This window comes from Bubalus bubalis, chromosome 2 (genome assembly GCF_019923935.1).
Source record: "Bubalus bubalis isolate 160015118507 breed Murrah chromosome 2, NDDB_SH_1, whole genome shotgun sequence".
Lineage (NCBI taxonomy): Eukaryota > Metazoa > Chordata > Mammalia > Artiodactyla > Bovidae > Bubalus > Bubalus bubalis.
The window spans coordinates 52,639,329-52,654,823 of NC_059158.1; the positions used below are offsets into that span (position 1 = coordinate 52,639,329).

General features: G+C 41.1%; 1 protein-coding gene across 4 annotated transcripts in view; it reads right to left on the bottom strand.

The window, feature by feature from the left end:
* Window positions 1-1,327: 1,327 nt before the first annotated feature.
* The window catches only part of OCA2 (OCA2 melanosomal transmembrane protein), a 317,417-nt gene continuing 303,249 nt past the window's right edge, over window positions 1,328-15,495 (bottom strand). For all 4 annotated transcript variants that reach the window (XM_044932081.1, XM_044932080.1, XM_025272557.2 and 1 more), the window contains 2 exons: window positions 2,632-2,725; window positions 1,328-1,608 (listed from right to left, as the gene is read on the bottom strand). In XM_044932081.1, the coding sequence (XP_044788016.1) occupies window positions 1,524-1,608; window positions 2,632-2,725 (179 nt within the window). In that variant the 3' untranslated portion in view covers window positions 1,328-1,523. The remainder of the gene's footprint in view (window positions 1,609-2,631; window positions 2,726-15,495) is intronic.

Below are 15,495 nucleotides of genomic sequence, written 5' to 3' on the forward strand. Positions count from 1 at the left end.
AGCTACTTCAACCCATTACCAGATGACCTCCTGAAGCTGCAAATGTTGAGGGACACTCAAGCAAATAAAGGTCCTTCAGCAGGCCTAGCTGTCAAGCAAGCTGCCTTGCCAATTGGGCCTTCTGCAATGGCATAGCACATTGAAGCAGTCCCAGTGTCTCTGGCTGACCTCAATGGGGAAATCACAATGCAGAGCATGAATGGTTGGATAAGGTCCATACCCTCCCATTCTGACTACTAGTCTTCACTGTAAAAGCAGCTCTTGGCTGCTACTGGGCCCTGCTACAGATTGAAGACCTTATTGTGGGAAACATTGCCACCAGGCAAAGTCGAACTGTGTGCTGTAAATCAAATATCCTCTAACCAACTGATCCATAAAGTTAGGCATGCACATTGTCTTCTGTTATGTGGTGTTTAGGAGACTGGGGCTCAAGATCTGCAAGGCACACACAAATTTCAGGAGAAAGTGGTTCCAATTCCCGTGTTAGTTGTGTCTGTTGCTTGGCCACCTGTCCCTCCACCCTTGACTGCACATGGCCTTAATCTGGATAGAGGTGCCTCTCAAACCTGTACATAGCTACTAATGCAACTCAAGAAGGACATGATCTTCATATGCAGTCAAAGAACACTCTTTATCTGAATTCAGACTGTAAAAGTGTGTCCCCATCATCCTTGGACCTTTAGGGTTTATGCATGAGGCATCACAACAATGTTTAACTCTGTCGTTTCAACATTCATAGAAAAGCCATTTGTTCCTTCAGTGCTGTCTCCTTCTATCATTATGAAACAGGATTTAATAGGTACTGGATCATTTACCTATTAATTCTGGAGACAGTATCAGGAGAATTGACAAACTTGATAGAAAATCTGGTGGCACTTTCATTGTTTCTTTTATTGCAGACATGAACATTTTTTTTCATTTGCTGAAGAACAAAAATGATGGACCAAGCTAAGTATCTTACATCTGCCCATTCAGATCTACTTTCCTTCTACTCGTGCTGTATCCACAGGAGTGGACCTATATGGACAACATCAATAGTTTCTCTACTGAAAACTAAGAGACTAACAAATTCTAAGACCTTTTATCAAGGGGCAGTATGTTTTAAATATATTTAATGTTGCCTGACAAATTGTATGCCCTTCCCAAGAAGGGTATGCATTCAGAGTATAAACAATTTGAATTCTTATTTTAACATAAAAAATGATTGCGTGAAGGAAAACAGTCACCTCAGGAGAAGTGACATTTAAACAACACAAGCCTTTTGTGTCTTTTCCTATAGAACAGAGCAAGATATATATTGAAATATACACATTTTCCTATAGTAGAATCTTGGGTAAGTTATCTCATATTTATCACAGTTTTCCAGCTTCACCCAAATAAGAATGTGGATAGCAAAGGTCTCCATTCCAGAGCACCCCCATGGTAAGCACCTTTTTTTTCTCCAAAGAGTGGTTTTGCGGCAGTTTTCTACTGACATTGATGATGGATCAAGCTTCCCTTAGTCTTCATACATTGTATATCTACTAATTCCATCCCATCACGATATCAGCAACAAGGAGGTAACACATCCCAACCATGCAGGAGACAACCATCATTGGAAAGCCCAGCCTGAAACACAGAGAAGTGGATTATGGTATCTGGTGTCTGGAGAGTACTGTGAGATCTGAATTTATAATTATGTTATTGTGAAAGAATGTGGCCTTAAGAGCTTTATATATCCATAAAGGTAATTGTCTCTTATTTCTAGAAATCAAAAGTTGGGTCCAGCTTAGATGATGTGGATGCAAGCCTCCACGAGATAGCCACCACTGTATCCCCCAAATAAATTTCAGTTCATTTTGGCAGCACTATTTTACAGGCACCACCAATGAATATTTTACCCAGTTCCTGCATCCAAATTGCAGTAGTGCCATAAAAAAAACAAGCATGCAGGGCCTGGGACCCCAGAGCAAGCCCAGCTCCCTCAGAGCAGATTCTCCTTTGCAGGAGCTGGCATCAGCTGTACTCCCCCATCCAGGGACTCCTCTCTGTGCTATGTTCCTGAGAGGCACCTGCTCCCAGGCTGCCCCCAGTCTTCAGTATTCCTGGATCCTTTCAATCATGAATTTTTTCACTAGGTAATGCCATGAAGGATGTCAAACTCTCATTATGCACCCTCATTCTGGACAGTCAAGGCACAAATCCCCATTGGAATGTTCAAAAGAACAACATAAAATACCAATGTCTTGCTGATTATTAAAACGTACTTATATTAAATACGTGTGGCTTATTTTTAATTACTTAAGCTTAGGGACTATATCGGATAAGGCAATGGCACCTCACTCCAGTACTCTTGCCTGGAAAATCCTATGGATGAAGGAGCCTGGTAAGCTGCAGTCCATGGGGTCGCTAAGAGTCAGACACGACTGAGCGACTTTACTTTCACTTTTCATTTTCATGCATTGGAGAAGGAAATGGCAACCCACTCCAGTGTTCTTGCCTGGAGAATCCCAGGGACTGGGGAACCTGGTGGGCTGGTAGGCTGCAGTCCATGGGGTCGCACAGAGTCGGACATGACTGAAGTGACTTAGCAGCAGCAGGGACTATATAAATTTAAACTATATAGAAAATTTTAATAAATTTTTGAAGTACCTGAAAAATTCCATAAAAGAGAATCCGTATCCATGCTGCTCTGCAATTCCTGCACAAACCACATTTGCTGATGCTCCAATCAGTGTCCCGTTACCTAGAGTCAAAATTCAAAAAGTAAAATAAAATCTCAGTTCATCCTGGAGGTAGACTTCTATTCTCTTTTGTTCTATAATACTTGAACCATCTCACAGACTTTTGATTTGATGATTACAGTTCATTATGAAAGTGATTGCTTATGTGAATATCTGCAGGGAACACAAAAAATATCAGCAAACAGAAGATAAATTCATTGCTTGCAAGTATTCATTTTTGAATAGGGCTATTGTTGTTGATGATGCTAAAGCTGAAACTCCAGTACTTTGGCCACCTCATGCGAAGAGTTGACTCATTGGAAAAGACTCTGATGCTGGGAGGGATTGGGGGCAGGAGGAGAAGGGGACAACAGAGGATGAGATGGCTGGATGGCATCGCTGACTCGATGGACGTGACTCTGAGTGAACTCCGGGAGTTGGTGATGGACAGGGAGGCCTGGCGTGCTGTGATTCATGGGGTCGCAAAGAGTCGGACACAACTGAGTGACTGATCTGGTCTGATCTGATTGTTGTTGAATGTGATAGGAAAGAAGAAATACTAAGGAGAACTAGCAAGTCACCATGCCATGGTGGCATATATCTTTCAGAGGAAATGCAAGTAGATTCAACTTAAGAAATGCAAGGAGGTTCTCATCTCAAATGAAAACCACCACCTTTAGGACTCCAGGTCAGAACATGTACCAGGTAATCCTTTGTGTGTATGGAAAGATGGATGTAAGCAACCAGGATAATATAATGTTTCTCTGGGTGGGCATTTTTGACAGAATGCATGATCTTCAGGGAGACTAACGTGCACACATATACACAAGTGTGGCCTCAGTGAGGGATGTAACTCAAGCCTGACACCAACAGAGAGATGAGATCACGGAAAGGTAGACTCTACTAGGCGAAGCCCTTTGGGATCTTTTATCCACTAACCACAGAGGTCAGTGTTTGGGGATGGATGCAGAACCCAGGCTTAGCCAAGTTAGTTCAGTTCTGGCATTGTGCATCGCTGAGGACTATGAATTGTGAGACACAAATCTGCAACTGCCAACAGCCCTTATTGGCCTGAGGGGTAACTTTTTAATACTGGACAGCAGAGCGGGAGGGGGAGGATCAAGAAAGTTGTGCCCCAAGGTGCTGTTGGCCCAGAACTCCACACTGGAATACAGAGGATGGAGAGAAGTAAGGAATAAATAATAAGCTGTGTCACCTATGAGGTTTATCCTGTCCCCCCTCCACATACTCCTTACACTGTCCTGAAATACATAGGCATCCAACACAACTATCAGGTCCATAGGCAGGCAGGGCAAAGGCTCACAAAGTTTTACTTTACTCTTCCTGCTTTTATTCCATATAAGAGTTCAACCTAGTTTCCATGAAAACTCCTGAAATAGCACACCACATCCATTTACATGCTTGCTCTAAGGATTAAATATATTTGACATGTCAATAATATAAGACTTTGGATCTTAAGAGCTTAATAAAAATCTTCAGGGTCTCCTCAGAGCTCTGAACCCCACAAGCCCAAACCCCAGTCTGCTGTGCTCAGCGTGTTTCTGATGGTCCGTTTCATGACAATCCTCCTGTTCCTCAGTGTAATTCAAAGTGTATGGACCCACCCAGAATTTTAGGAAGGGTGCAATAGAGGTGGGAGGTCAGGAGGGGAATGCCCATCACCAAGGGGAGAGGGATAGCTGCCCCATAGCCAGGGAGGGCATGGCAGACCAACATTCAAACTGCTTGGGTAGGACAGATTTTAGGTTGGCAACAAAGAAGGCATAGACCCTGGTTGGTGGACAGTCCAGACTATAAGATGTTGCCTTGTTCCAGGTAGTAAAATGATGACACCCCTTAGCCCCATAGAGAAGCCTACACCTTAGTCCTCATAACATGTGCTTATGTCATTATGTTACTATGTATGACAAGAAGGTCTTTGCAGAAGTATTTCAGGTTATAGATCTTGAGATGCGGGATTACTCTGAATTATCTGAGTGGGCACAACTGACTCACATGAACCCTTAAAAGCAGAGAACTTTCTCAAGCTAGAAGCAGAAGAGAAGCCTCAGAGGGAGAGTCATAGAGATCCTAGAGACTCCAGGGAGCTGCAGCAATACAGCGGTAGGAGACGTCCCAGAGGAGAGCTGGAGGGAGCCCAGGGTAGAGAGTTTGAGAGATCCAAGGGGGTGGAAGAATTCCCACCATGAGACTTCTATATAACATTGCTGGTTCTGAGATTTAGGTCCAAGGTCCATAACCAGAGAGGCCCCTAGGAGCTAAGGACAGCCTCAGCTGACAGCCAGCAAGGGATGGGATATTCAGTCTTACACCTCCAAGGAACTGGATTCTGCCAACAACCTGAATGAGTTTGGAAGCAGACCCATTCTAAAAGTCCCCAAAGTTTATCTATTTTTTATGACCAGAACTGAGTCTGGATTACCATCTCAGTTCTGAGATCTGCCTCGGCTCCCACCTTCCCCCTACCCCAGACTTCTATTAGCTTCTTCCTAACTGCCTAAACCTAGGCAGGCTCTCCCTCTCACCCTAGCAGGTCATTCTGCATGGAAATCAGCTCATATCCTTCAGGGGCTCACAGGAAGCCTGTTAGCAAAGACACGGCACAATGTAGGAGATGTGCAGCGGGCTTGAGATCAGGCAGAGAGAAAATGCTCAGGGGGCTGAGCACTGAGGTCCTCAGTGTCCCCATGAAGAAAGCGAGGCACAGAGAAGCAACATGCTGACATGCAAATGTACCTCAGAGGGCCCTGCCAGCCTCCATAGCAGAGCACACACCTCAATAGCTGAGTAGTATCTGCTCTGCATCCCAAACATTGCTACTCCAGGATTTAACATTGAGAACTTTCCTTCTGGACAAAACAGAATTTCACACATAATTCAGGGTCACATTCAAGAACTTGAGAAAGGCAACACTTTCTTTCTCTCATGTTAAGGATTAATATTTGAAAAATACTCTTTTTGGATCAAAATGGTGGAGTAGAAGGACATGGAACTTATCTCCCCCAGCAAACACATCAAAAATACATCTACATGTAGAACGAATTTCACAGAAAACCAACTGAAAGCTAACACGAGATCTCTTACACAGCTGAAGCAGCAGGAAAGATTCCCATGTAACTGAGCAGGACGGGGGAAAAGGCATTGGAATGAGACTGGCACCTCTGGGAGGAAGTTGTAAAAGAGGAAAGGTCCACACAGGTGGCCCCTCTCCCTAGGAACTCCCCCTTTCCTTCATAGAGGTCTTCTAGGACAAAGAGATGGACAGGAGGGGAATGAACTCTACTTGCAAGGAGTGCATGTGTATCAGCTGCTGTACCTGTATCAGTTGCTACCTCATGCCACTTCCCACCCCAAACAGGCACTGGGCAGGGTTTCTAATGTGCCCTGCCCAGCTAGGCAATGAAACACAGGCTTCAACAGAAGGACTCTGAGAGAGAATATGGTCTAGTTCCAGAGGGCTTGGAGTGTAGTCCAGGCCAAAACTCAGAGTCCATCATTAGCACACATAGAGCTGGGCATTAAGTCTGCCGTAGGAGCACATGCAGGTTAGAGGATAAGTGCCCACAGGAACATTACTGTCAGCATGCTCACAGCACTGCACAGCTCCAGTGTTGACAGGCTTGTGACCTTGACCATGGCAAATTTGGCAGCAGTGGACTTTGTTGATGCATAAAGCAGCTGGTTGGTGGCATCACAGAATCACTTATCTACCATGGAGAGTCCCTATGGTGTGGTACAAAGTAATTCCTTTCCCAGTGGGAGCCCTTCAGTTCTGCCCACCTCCAATTTAGCTTAGAGCTAGATCTGGAATAGACAGGTCCTGGAGAGTCCTACCACAGAGGCAGCCTAGGCTCCAGTGGGCAGATCAGCAGTAACAAAACCTTGCCCCCCAGCAACAGCCTAGCAAGAGGTCTGGGATGAATACAACAGAGAAAGACACAACCTTGGGCTGCTTCTGGCAGAACTGCAAATGGCTGCACGGGTGGCATATAGACCTGATGTGCACATACAGGGCTCACTCCCCTCGTGCTCACCTCCTTAGGAATAGAGCACACACTTCAGGGCAATAAAGCCACATGGAACACAACTCTCAGTGCTTCTACTCCAACTGGAAAACAGACCCTCTTCCATGGAAATAACTATCATGGAACAGAATACAGAAAAATGAATGAAAATAAATGAAGACACAATATTGTTTGTTTGGTGCATTTCACCAACATTTGAATAATAGGGATCCCAGAAGACAAAGATAAAGACAAAGGGCTTAAGAAAATATTGAAGAGATTATAGTCCAAAAATTCCATACAATGTGAAAGGAAACATCACACAAGACCAGGAAATGAAGATACAGGATAAATCCAAGGAGGAAGATACCAGAACACATATTAATTAAACTCAGAAAAACTAAATACAATAAAAAAAATATTAAAAGCAGCAAATAAAATATAAGGGAATTCCTATAAAGCTATCAGCTGAATTTTCAGCAGAAACTCTGCAGGCCAGAAGGGAGTGGCATGATATATTCAGAGTGATGTAAGGGAAAAACCTACAACCTAGAATATTCTACCCAGAAAAGTTATTACTCAAATTCAAGGGAGAAATAAAAAAACTTTAAAGACAAGCAGAAGCCAAGAGAATTCAGCACCACCAAGGCAAGAAGCTTCTCTAGGCAGGGAAAAAAAGGCCACAACTAGAAACAAGAAATCACATATAGGAAAGCTCACCAGTAAAAGCAAAAAGCCAGAAATCAGCCATACACAAATATAATATCAAAACCAGGAACTATGAAGAGAGTACAAATATAGGAAATGGGAACTCCATTGAAAAATAAGAAACCAGTAACTTAACACACATATATAACATAAATATACACACACACATATGTATGTATCAGTCAGTTCAGCTGCTCAGTCATGTCCAACTCTGTGATTCCAAAGCTTCCCTGTCTATCACCAACTCCCAGACCTTGCTCAAATGCATGTCGGTGGTACCACTGAATCATCTCATCCTCTGTTGTATCCTTCTCCTCCCACCTTCAATCTTCTGCAGTATCAGGGTCTTTTCCAATGAGTCAGTTCTTCACATCAGGTGGCCAAAGTATTGGAGTTTCAGCTTCAGCATGAGTCCTTCCAATGTATATTCAGGTCTGATTTTCTTTAAGATTGACTGGTTTGATCTCCTTGCAGTTCAAGGGACTCTCAAGAGTCTTCTGCAGCACCACAGTTCAAAAGCATCAATTCTTTGGCCATCAGCTTTGTTTATGATACAACTCTCACATCCATACATGACCACTGGAAAAACCATAGCCTTGACTAGACAGACCTTTGTCAGCAAAGTAATGTCTCTGCTTTGTAATATGCTGTCTAGGTTGGTCATAGCTTTTCTTCCAAGAAGCAAGCATCTTTTAATTTCAGGGCTGCAGTGACCACCTGCAGTGATTTTGGAGCCCCAAAAAATAAAGTCTCTCACTGTTTCCATTGTTTCCCCATCTATTTGCCATTGAGTGATGGGACTAGATGCCATGATCTTTGTTTTCTGAATGTTGAATTTTAAGCCAGTTTTTACTTTCTCCTCTTTCACTTTCATCAATAGGCTCTTCAGTTCCTCTTTGCTTTCTGCCATAAGGGTAGTGTCATCTGCATATCTGAGGTTATTGATATTTCTCCCTGCAACCTTGATTCCAACTTGTGCTTCATCCAGTCTGGCATTTCACATGATGTACCCTGCATGTAAGTTAAATAAGCAGGGTGACACTATACAGCCTTGATGCACTCCTTTCCCAATTTGGAACCAGTCTGTGTGTGTGTGTGTGTGTGTGTGTGTGTGTGTGTGTGTGTGTGTGTGTGGAGAGAGAGAGAAAAGAGAAATGAGTATACACATACTGCTATAGCAAAATCTTACAGGAAATGCAAACAAAAAACTATGGTAGAAACACATACATAAAGGAAAAAGCAACTCAAATACAATACTAAACAACATCAAAGATGGTCATCAAACCACAGGAGAAAAGAACAAAAAAGGAACAGAAGAAAAAAAAAAAAAAAACTTACAAAAACAAACCAAAAACCATTGAGAAAATAAAAATAGGAACATAGATATCGATAATTACCGTAAGTGTAAATGGATTAAATGTTCCAACCAAAAGACTGTCTAAAAGGGATATAACAAAGACCATTATATAGGCTATCTATAAGAGACACACTTCAGGCCTATGGAAACAGACTGAAAGTGAGGGGATGGAAAAAGATATTCCAGGCAAATGGAAATCAAAAGAAGGTTGGAATACCAATACTCGTATCAGAAAAATAAAATAGACTTTAAAATAAAGACTGTTACAAGAGACAGGAAGGACACATATAATTATTATGGAATCAATCCAGGAAGAAGATAAAACAGTGGGAAATATATATGCACACAACACAGGAGTATATCTATAGATAAGGCAAACACTAACAGTCATAAAAGGGGAAATTGACAATAACACAATAATAGGGGATTTGAGAGTTTCACATATGTCAAGGGACAGATCACTCAGACAGAAAATTAATTTTTAAAAAACCCAAGCCTTAAATGACATATTAGACTAGATAGATGTAATAGATAGACTTAATTTATAGGAAATTCCATCCAAAAGCAGCAAAATATAGTCAAGTGTACACAAAACATTCTCCAGAATAGATATCATCTGGATCACAAATCAATCTTTGGTAAATTGAAGAAGATAGAAATCATATAGAGCATCTTCTCTGACCAAAACGCTATGAGATCAGAAATCAATTAAAGGGAGAAAACCTGTTAAAAACACAAACACTTTGAGGCTATACATATGTTAAGTAAGTAAGTGTTAGTCGCTCAGTTGTGCCTGACTCTTTGCGACCCCACGGACTGAAGCCCACCAGGCTCCTGTGTCCATGAGATTTTCCAGGCAAGGATACTGGGGTGTGTTGCCATTTCCTTCTCCAGGGGATCTTCCCAACCCAGGGATTGAACCTGGGTCTCCTGTACTGCAGGCAGATTTTTTACTGACTGAGCTACAAGGCAAGCCCCAATACATATGTTATTAAACTACAAATGGATCATTAAAGAAATCAACCAAATCAACTATACATCAATAAAAAAAATTTTTTTTAAGCTAAAAAAAGAGGGGGGGCGGAGAAGATGGCAGAGATCGCCTGCTCTCCACAAATACATTAAAAAAAAACTCATCAAAATATGGAATAACTCCTACAGAGCAATTTCTAGATGACCACAGAAGACCCCAGGCCTCCAAAAAGGCAAGCTAATTTCCCTGGAATGAGGTAGAACAAAAGAAACACATTAAAAAAAGAAAGACAGAGGACTTCAGGACAGGAGTTTGTGCCCCCAGGGAGGGAAGGAGTCATGAAGGAGGAAAAGTTTCCACACACTAGGAAATCCCCTTTCAGGTGGGACCAAGAGGGAGCTGTGGAACCTCAGAGTGCATGTAGCAGTGGGGCTCAGAAGGCAAAATATACAGAAAGCTGCCCAACAGAGCTTCTCAGCCCATAAGCAGCTCACAAGCCTCAGCCCATACCAGAGGGTGGGGATGGGGAGCCGGGATGAGTGGCTAGGAAGCTTGGCCTGCAGCAGAGGGTGGATCCCGGGCCAGAGGCTGAGTGAAGATCCCAGGGAGAGGTAGGGGGCTAGCGGCTATGAGGATGCACTGAGAGGGCTACTAAAACAAGGCTGAGGAAATAGACATGACAACCATTGCCAAAGCCAGGAGGGGTGCTACAGGCAGCAGACAAAACACCATGGATGTGGTCCTGATCCCAGATGTTGCAGCTACCTCCAGGCTATGAGCAGGTACAAGTTACTGCCCGCAACTTGCTGGGAGCTTTAACAGCTGAGCTCTTTCTAGGGAACCACAAACTGTACCACTTTCCTCTGGAAGAACTCACAATCTATCTTAGACTGTAACAACATCCAACAGGGCACAACAGCCACTCTCCGGCACAACACATATGTGGCTGTCATACCCTCCCCTTTCTCCAGCCCAAGAGAGTGAATGAGTCCTAATGAGCCTTGATCTTTGCCCCCTCATGTCCAGGTGGGGGACAGACTGGGGACCCCACGGGCAACTGTGAACATTAGGAGCAACTGCAAGTTGGAATAAGGCCATATCTGAGATTGAATTAACCCCATGCTGCCTAAAACAGGTCAAAAGACCTTCCTAGAAACATTAGAGGACTTTGGTGTAAGCCTTGCTGGGTATTCTGGGCTGCTGAGTGTTGCTGTCACCAAGAGTATTGGAAACTTGTCTTTTGTGCTATGTGGCTTGTGAGGTCTTGGAGCTTCAATATGCATTGAGCCTGAACCCCTGAAATGAGAGACCCAATCCCAATCCCACCAGAGACCTCATGACCTCAGGGAACATTAATAGATGAGGGTTCTCCCAAAGGCCTCCATCTCAACAGCAAAACCAAGCCCACCCAAAGGCCAGCAAGCACCAGTGCCCAGATACCCCACACAATCCTTCAATAAAACAGAAACACAACACTGAACACTAGCAGACAGGCTGCCCAAAGCCATATCTAACCCATAGACACCCCAAAACCTACTACTGGACACAGTGCTGCCTTTCAGAGAAAGAAGATCTATCTCCATCAATGAGAACAGATCATCAAAACAGAAAACTAATAAGGAAACACAAACATTAAATGAAACATAAGACCAAATGGACCTAATTGATAACTTCAGGACTTTTCATCCAAATACAGAAGAATACACTTCCTTCTAAAGTGCAGATGGAACATTCCCCAGGATAGATCACATCTTGGGTCACAAATCAAGCCTCAGTAAACTTAAGAAAAGTGAAATTATATCAAGCATCTTTTTTGACCAAGATGCTATGAAACTAGATGTCAAATACAGGGGGGGAAACTGTAAAAAACACATCGAGATTAAACAATACATTTACACTTAATGAATAGGTTACTGAAGAAATAAGATTTTTTTTTTTTTAATTCCTGGAAACAACTGACAACAAAAACACAACAATCCAAAACCTATGAGATGCAGCAAAAGCAGTTCTAAGAGGGAAGTTTATAGCAATATTATCCTACCCCAGGAAACAAGAAAAACATCACATAGCTGCTAAAAGAACAACAACAACAAAAAACCTTAGTGGAAAGAAAGAGATCATAAAGATCAGAGCAGAAATAAATGAAAAAGAAAGGAAGGAAACAATAGTAAAGATTAATAAAACTAAAGGCTTGTTCTATGAGAAGATAAACAAATTTGACAAACCAATAGCCAGACTCATCAAGAAAAAAGGGAGAAAGCCAAATCAACAAGATTAGGAATGAAAAAGCAGCAGTTACAACAGACAATGCAAAAATACAAAGGACAATAAGAAACTACTATGAGCAACTATATGCTAATAAAATGGAAAACATAGAGAAAATGGACAGATTCTTAGAAAAGTTCAACTTTCCATGAGTGAATCAGGAAGAAACAGAAATTATGAAAAGCCAGCTACAAACAATCAAATCAAAACTGTGATGAAAAAAATTTCCCCAAAACAAAAGCCCAGGGCCAGATGGCTTCACAGGTGAATTCTTTCAAACATTTAAAGAAGAGCTAATACCTATCCTTCTAAAACTCTTCCAAAAGAACAGAATTGGAGGGAACATTTCCAAACTAATTCTACGAGGTATCACCCTGATTCCAAAGACATCACAAAAAAAGAAAATTACAGGCCAATATCACAATGAACATGATGCAAAAATCCTCAACAAAATTCTAGCAAACAAAAATTTTAATGTCTTCATTAAAAAGATCATGTACCATGATCAAGTCGGGTTTATTTCAGGGATGAAGGATTCTTCAATATATGCAAGTCTATCACACCATTATTAACAAATTAAAAGATAAAAACCATATGATTATTTCAATAGATTCTGAGAAAGCCATTGACAATATTCAACACCCACTTATGATAAAACTTTCCAGGAAGTAGGCATAGAAGGAATATACCTCAACATAATAAAAGCCATATAAGACAAACCCACAGCAAACATTATCCTCAATAGCAAAAATTTGAAAACATTTCCTCTAAAATCAGGAATAAGACATGGCTGCCCTCTCTCACCACTACTATTCAAAATAATTCTGGAGATCCTAGCCACAGCAATTAGAGAAGAAAAGCAAATGAAAGGAATCCAGATTGGAAAAGAAGTAAAACTTTCACTGTTTGCAGATGATATGATCCTCTACATAGAAAACCCTAAAGAAGCCACCAGAAAATTACTAGCACTAAGCAATGAATATAGTAAAGTCACAGGATATAAAATTAACACAGAGAAATTCCTTGCATTCCTATATGCTAACAATGAAAGATCAGAAAAGGAAATTAAGTAAACAATCCTATCCACCATTGCAATGAAAAGAATAAAATACTCAGGAATAAATTTACCTAAAGACACAAAAGACCTGTATATAGAAAATTACAAAACATTGATGAAAGAAACCAAAGATTACACAAATAGATGGAGAAATATACCATATTCTTGGATTGAAAAAGTCAATATAGTGAAAATGAGTATACTACTCAAAGCAATCTATCAATTCAATGCAATCCCTATCAAACTACCAACAGTATTTTTCACAGAACTAGAACAAATAATTTCACAATTTGTATGGAAATACAAAAGGCCCCAAATAGCCAAAGCAATCTTGAGAAAGAAGAATGGAACTGGAGGAATCAATCTTCCCGACTTCAGATTATACTACAAAGCTACAGTCATCAAGATAGTATGGTATTGGCACAAAGACAGAGATATAGATCAGTTGAACAAAATAGAAAGTCTGGAGATAAATCCACACACCTATGTACAACTTATATTTGACAAAGGAGGCAAAAAATATACAATGGAGAAAAGACAGTCTCTTCAACAAGTGGTGCTGGGAAAACTGGTCAACTACATGTAAAAAAATGAAACTAGAACACTTTCTAATACCATACACAAAAATAAACTCAAAATGGATAAAGACTTAAATGTAAGACCAGAAACTGTAAAATTATTTGAAGAAAACGTAGGCAGAACACACTCTGACACAAATCACAGCAAGATCCTGTATGACCTACCTCCCAGCATAATGGAAATAAAAACAAATATAAACAAATGGGACCTAATTAAACTTAAAGGCTTTTGCACAATGAAGGAAACTATAAGCAAGGTGAAAAGGCAGCCTTCAGAAAACGAGAAAACAAAGCAAATGAAACAACCAACAAAGAATTAATCTCCAAAATATACAAGCAGCTCATGCAACTCAATACCAGAAAACAAACACCCAATCAAAAACTGGGCAAAGACCTAAACAGATATTTCTCCAAAGATGACACATAGATGGCTAATAAACACATGAAAAGATGCTCAACATCACTCATTATCAGAGAAATGCAAATAGAAACCACAATGAGGTATCATCTCACAATGGTCAGAAACGACCATCATCGAAAAGTCTACAAACAACAAAGGGAGAGGGTGTGGAGAAAAGGGAACTCTCTTGCACTGTTTGTTGGAAGGCAAACTGGTACAGCCACTATAGAGAAAAGTGTGAAGATTCCTCAAAAAACTGGGAATACAACTGTTCTATGACCCAGCAATCCCACTGCTCAGCATATACATTGAGGAAACCAAAATGTTAATCACAGCACTATTTACAATAGCTAGGACATGGAAGCAACCTAGACGTCCATCAGCAGATGAATGGATAAGGAAGTCGTGATACATATACACAACAGAATACTACTCAGCTATAAAAGGAATGCATTTGAGTCAGTTCTAATGAGGTGGATGAACCTAGAGCCTATTATACAGAGTGAAGTAAGTGAGAAAGAGAAAGACAACTGATATATATTAATGCATATATATGGAATCTAGAAGAATGGTACTGATGATCCTATGCACAGAAGGAGACACAGCAGACATAAAGAACAGACTTCTGGACCCAGTGGGAGAAGGAGAGGGTTAGAATAGCACTGAAACATGTACATTACCATATGTAGAATGGATGACCACTGTGAGTTGGATACATGAAGCAGGGCACCCAGGACCAGTGTTCTGTGACAACCTGGAGGCATGGGGTGGGGAGGGGAGTGGGAAGGGGGTTCAGGATGGGGTGGACGCATGTATGCCTATGGCTGATTCATGTTGATCTATGCCAAAAGCCATCACAATATTGTAATTATCCTCCAATTAAAATATATAAATATATTTTTTAAAAGAAAATACATACATTCAGCAAAAAAATAAAATCTACAACAATAAATGCTGGAGATGGTGTGGAGGAAAGGGAACACTCTTGCACTGTTGGTGGGAATATAAACTGATCAGCCACTATGGAAGACAGTATGGAGATTCCTTAACAAACGAGGAAGAAAATGACCATATGACCCAACAATCCTACTACTGGGCATATACCCAGGGAAAACCAGAATTGAAAAAGCAACATGTACCTCAACGTTCATTGAAGCACTATTTAAAATAGCTGGGACATGGAAGCAACCTAGATGTCCATCAACAGATGAATGATTAAAGAAGCTATGGTACATATATAAAATATTACTGGAATATTAGTGATAAAAAGGAAAGCATTTGAGTCAGTTCTAATGAGGTGGGTGAACCTAGAGCCTATTATACAGAGTGAAGTAAGTCAGAAATAGAAAACAAATATGGTATATTAACACATATATATGGAATCTAGAAAGATGGTACTGATGAACCTATCTGCAGGTCAGCAGTGGACA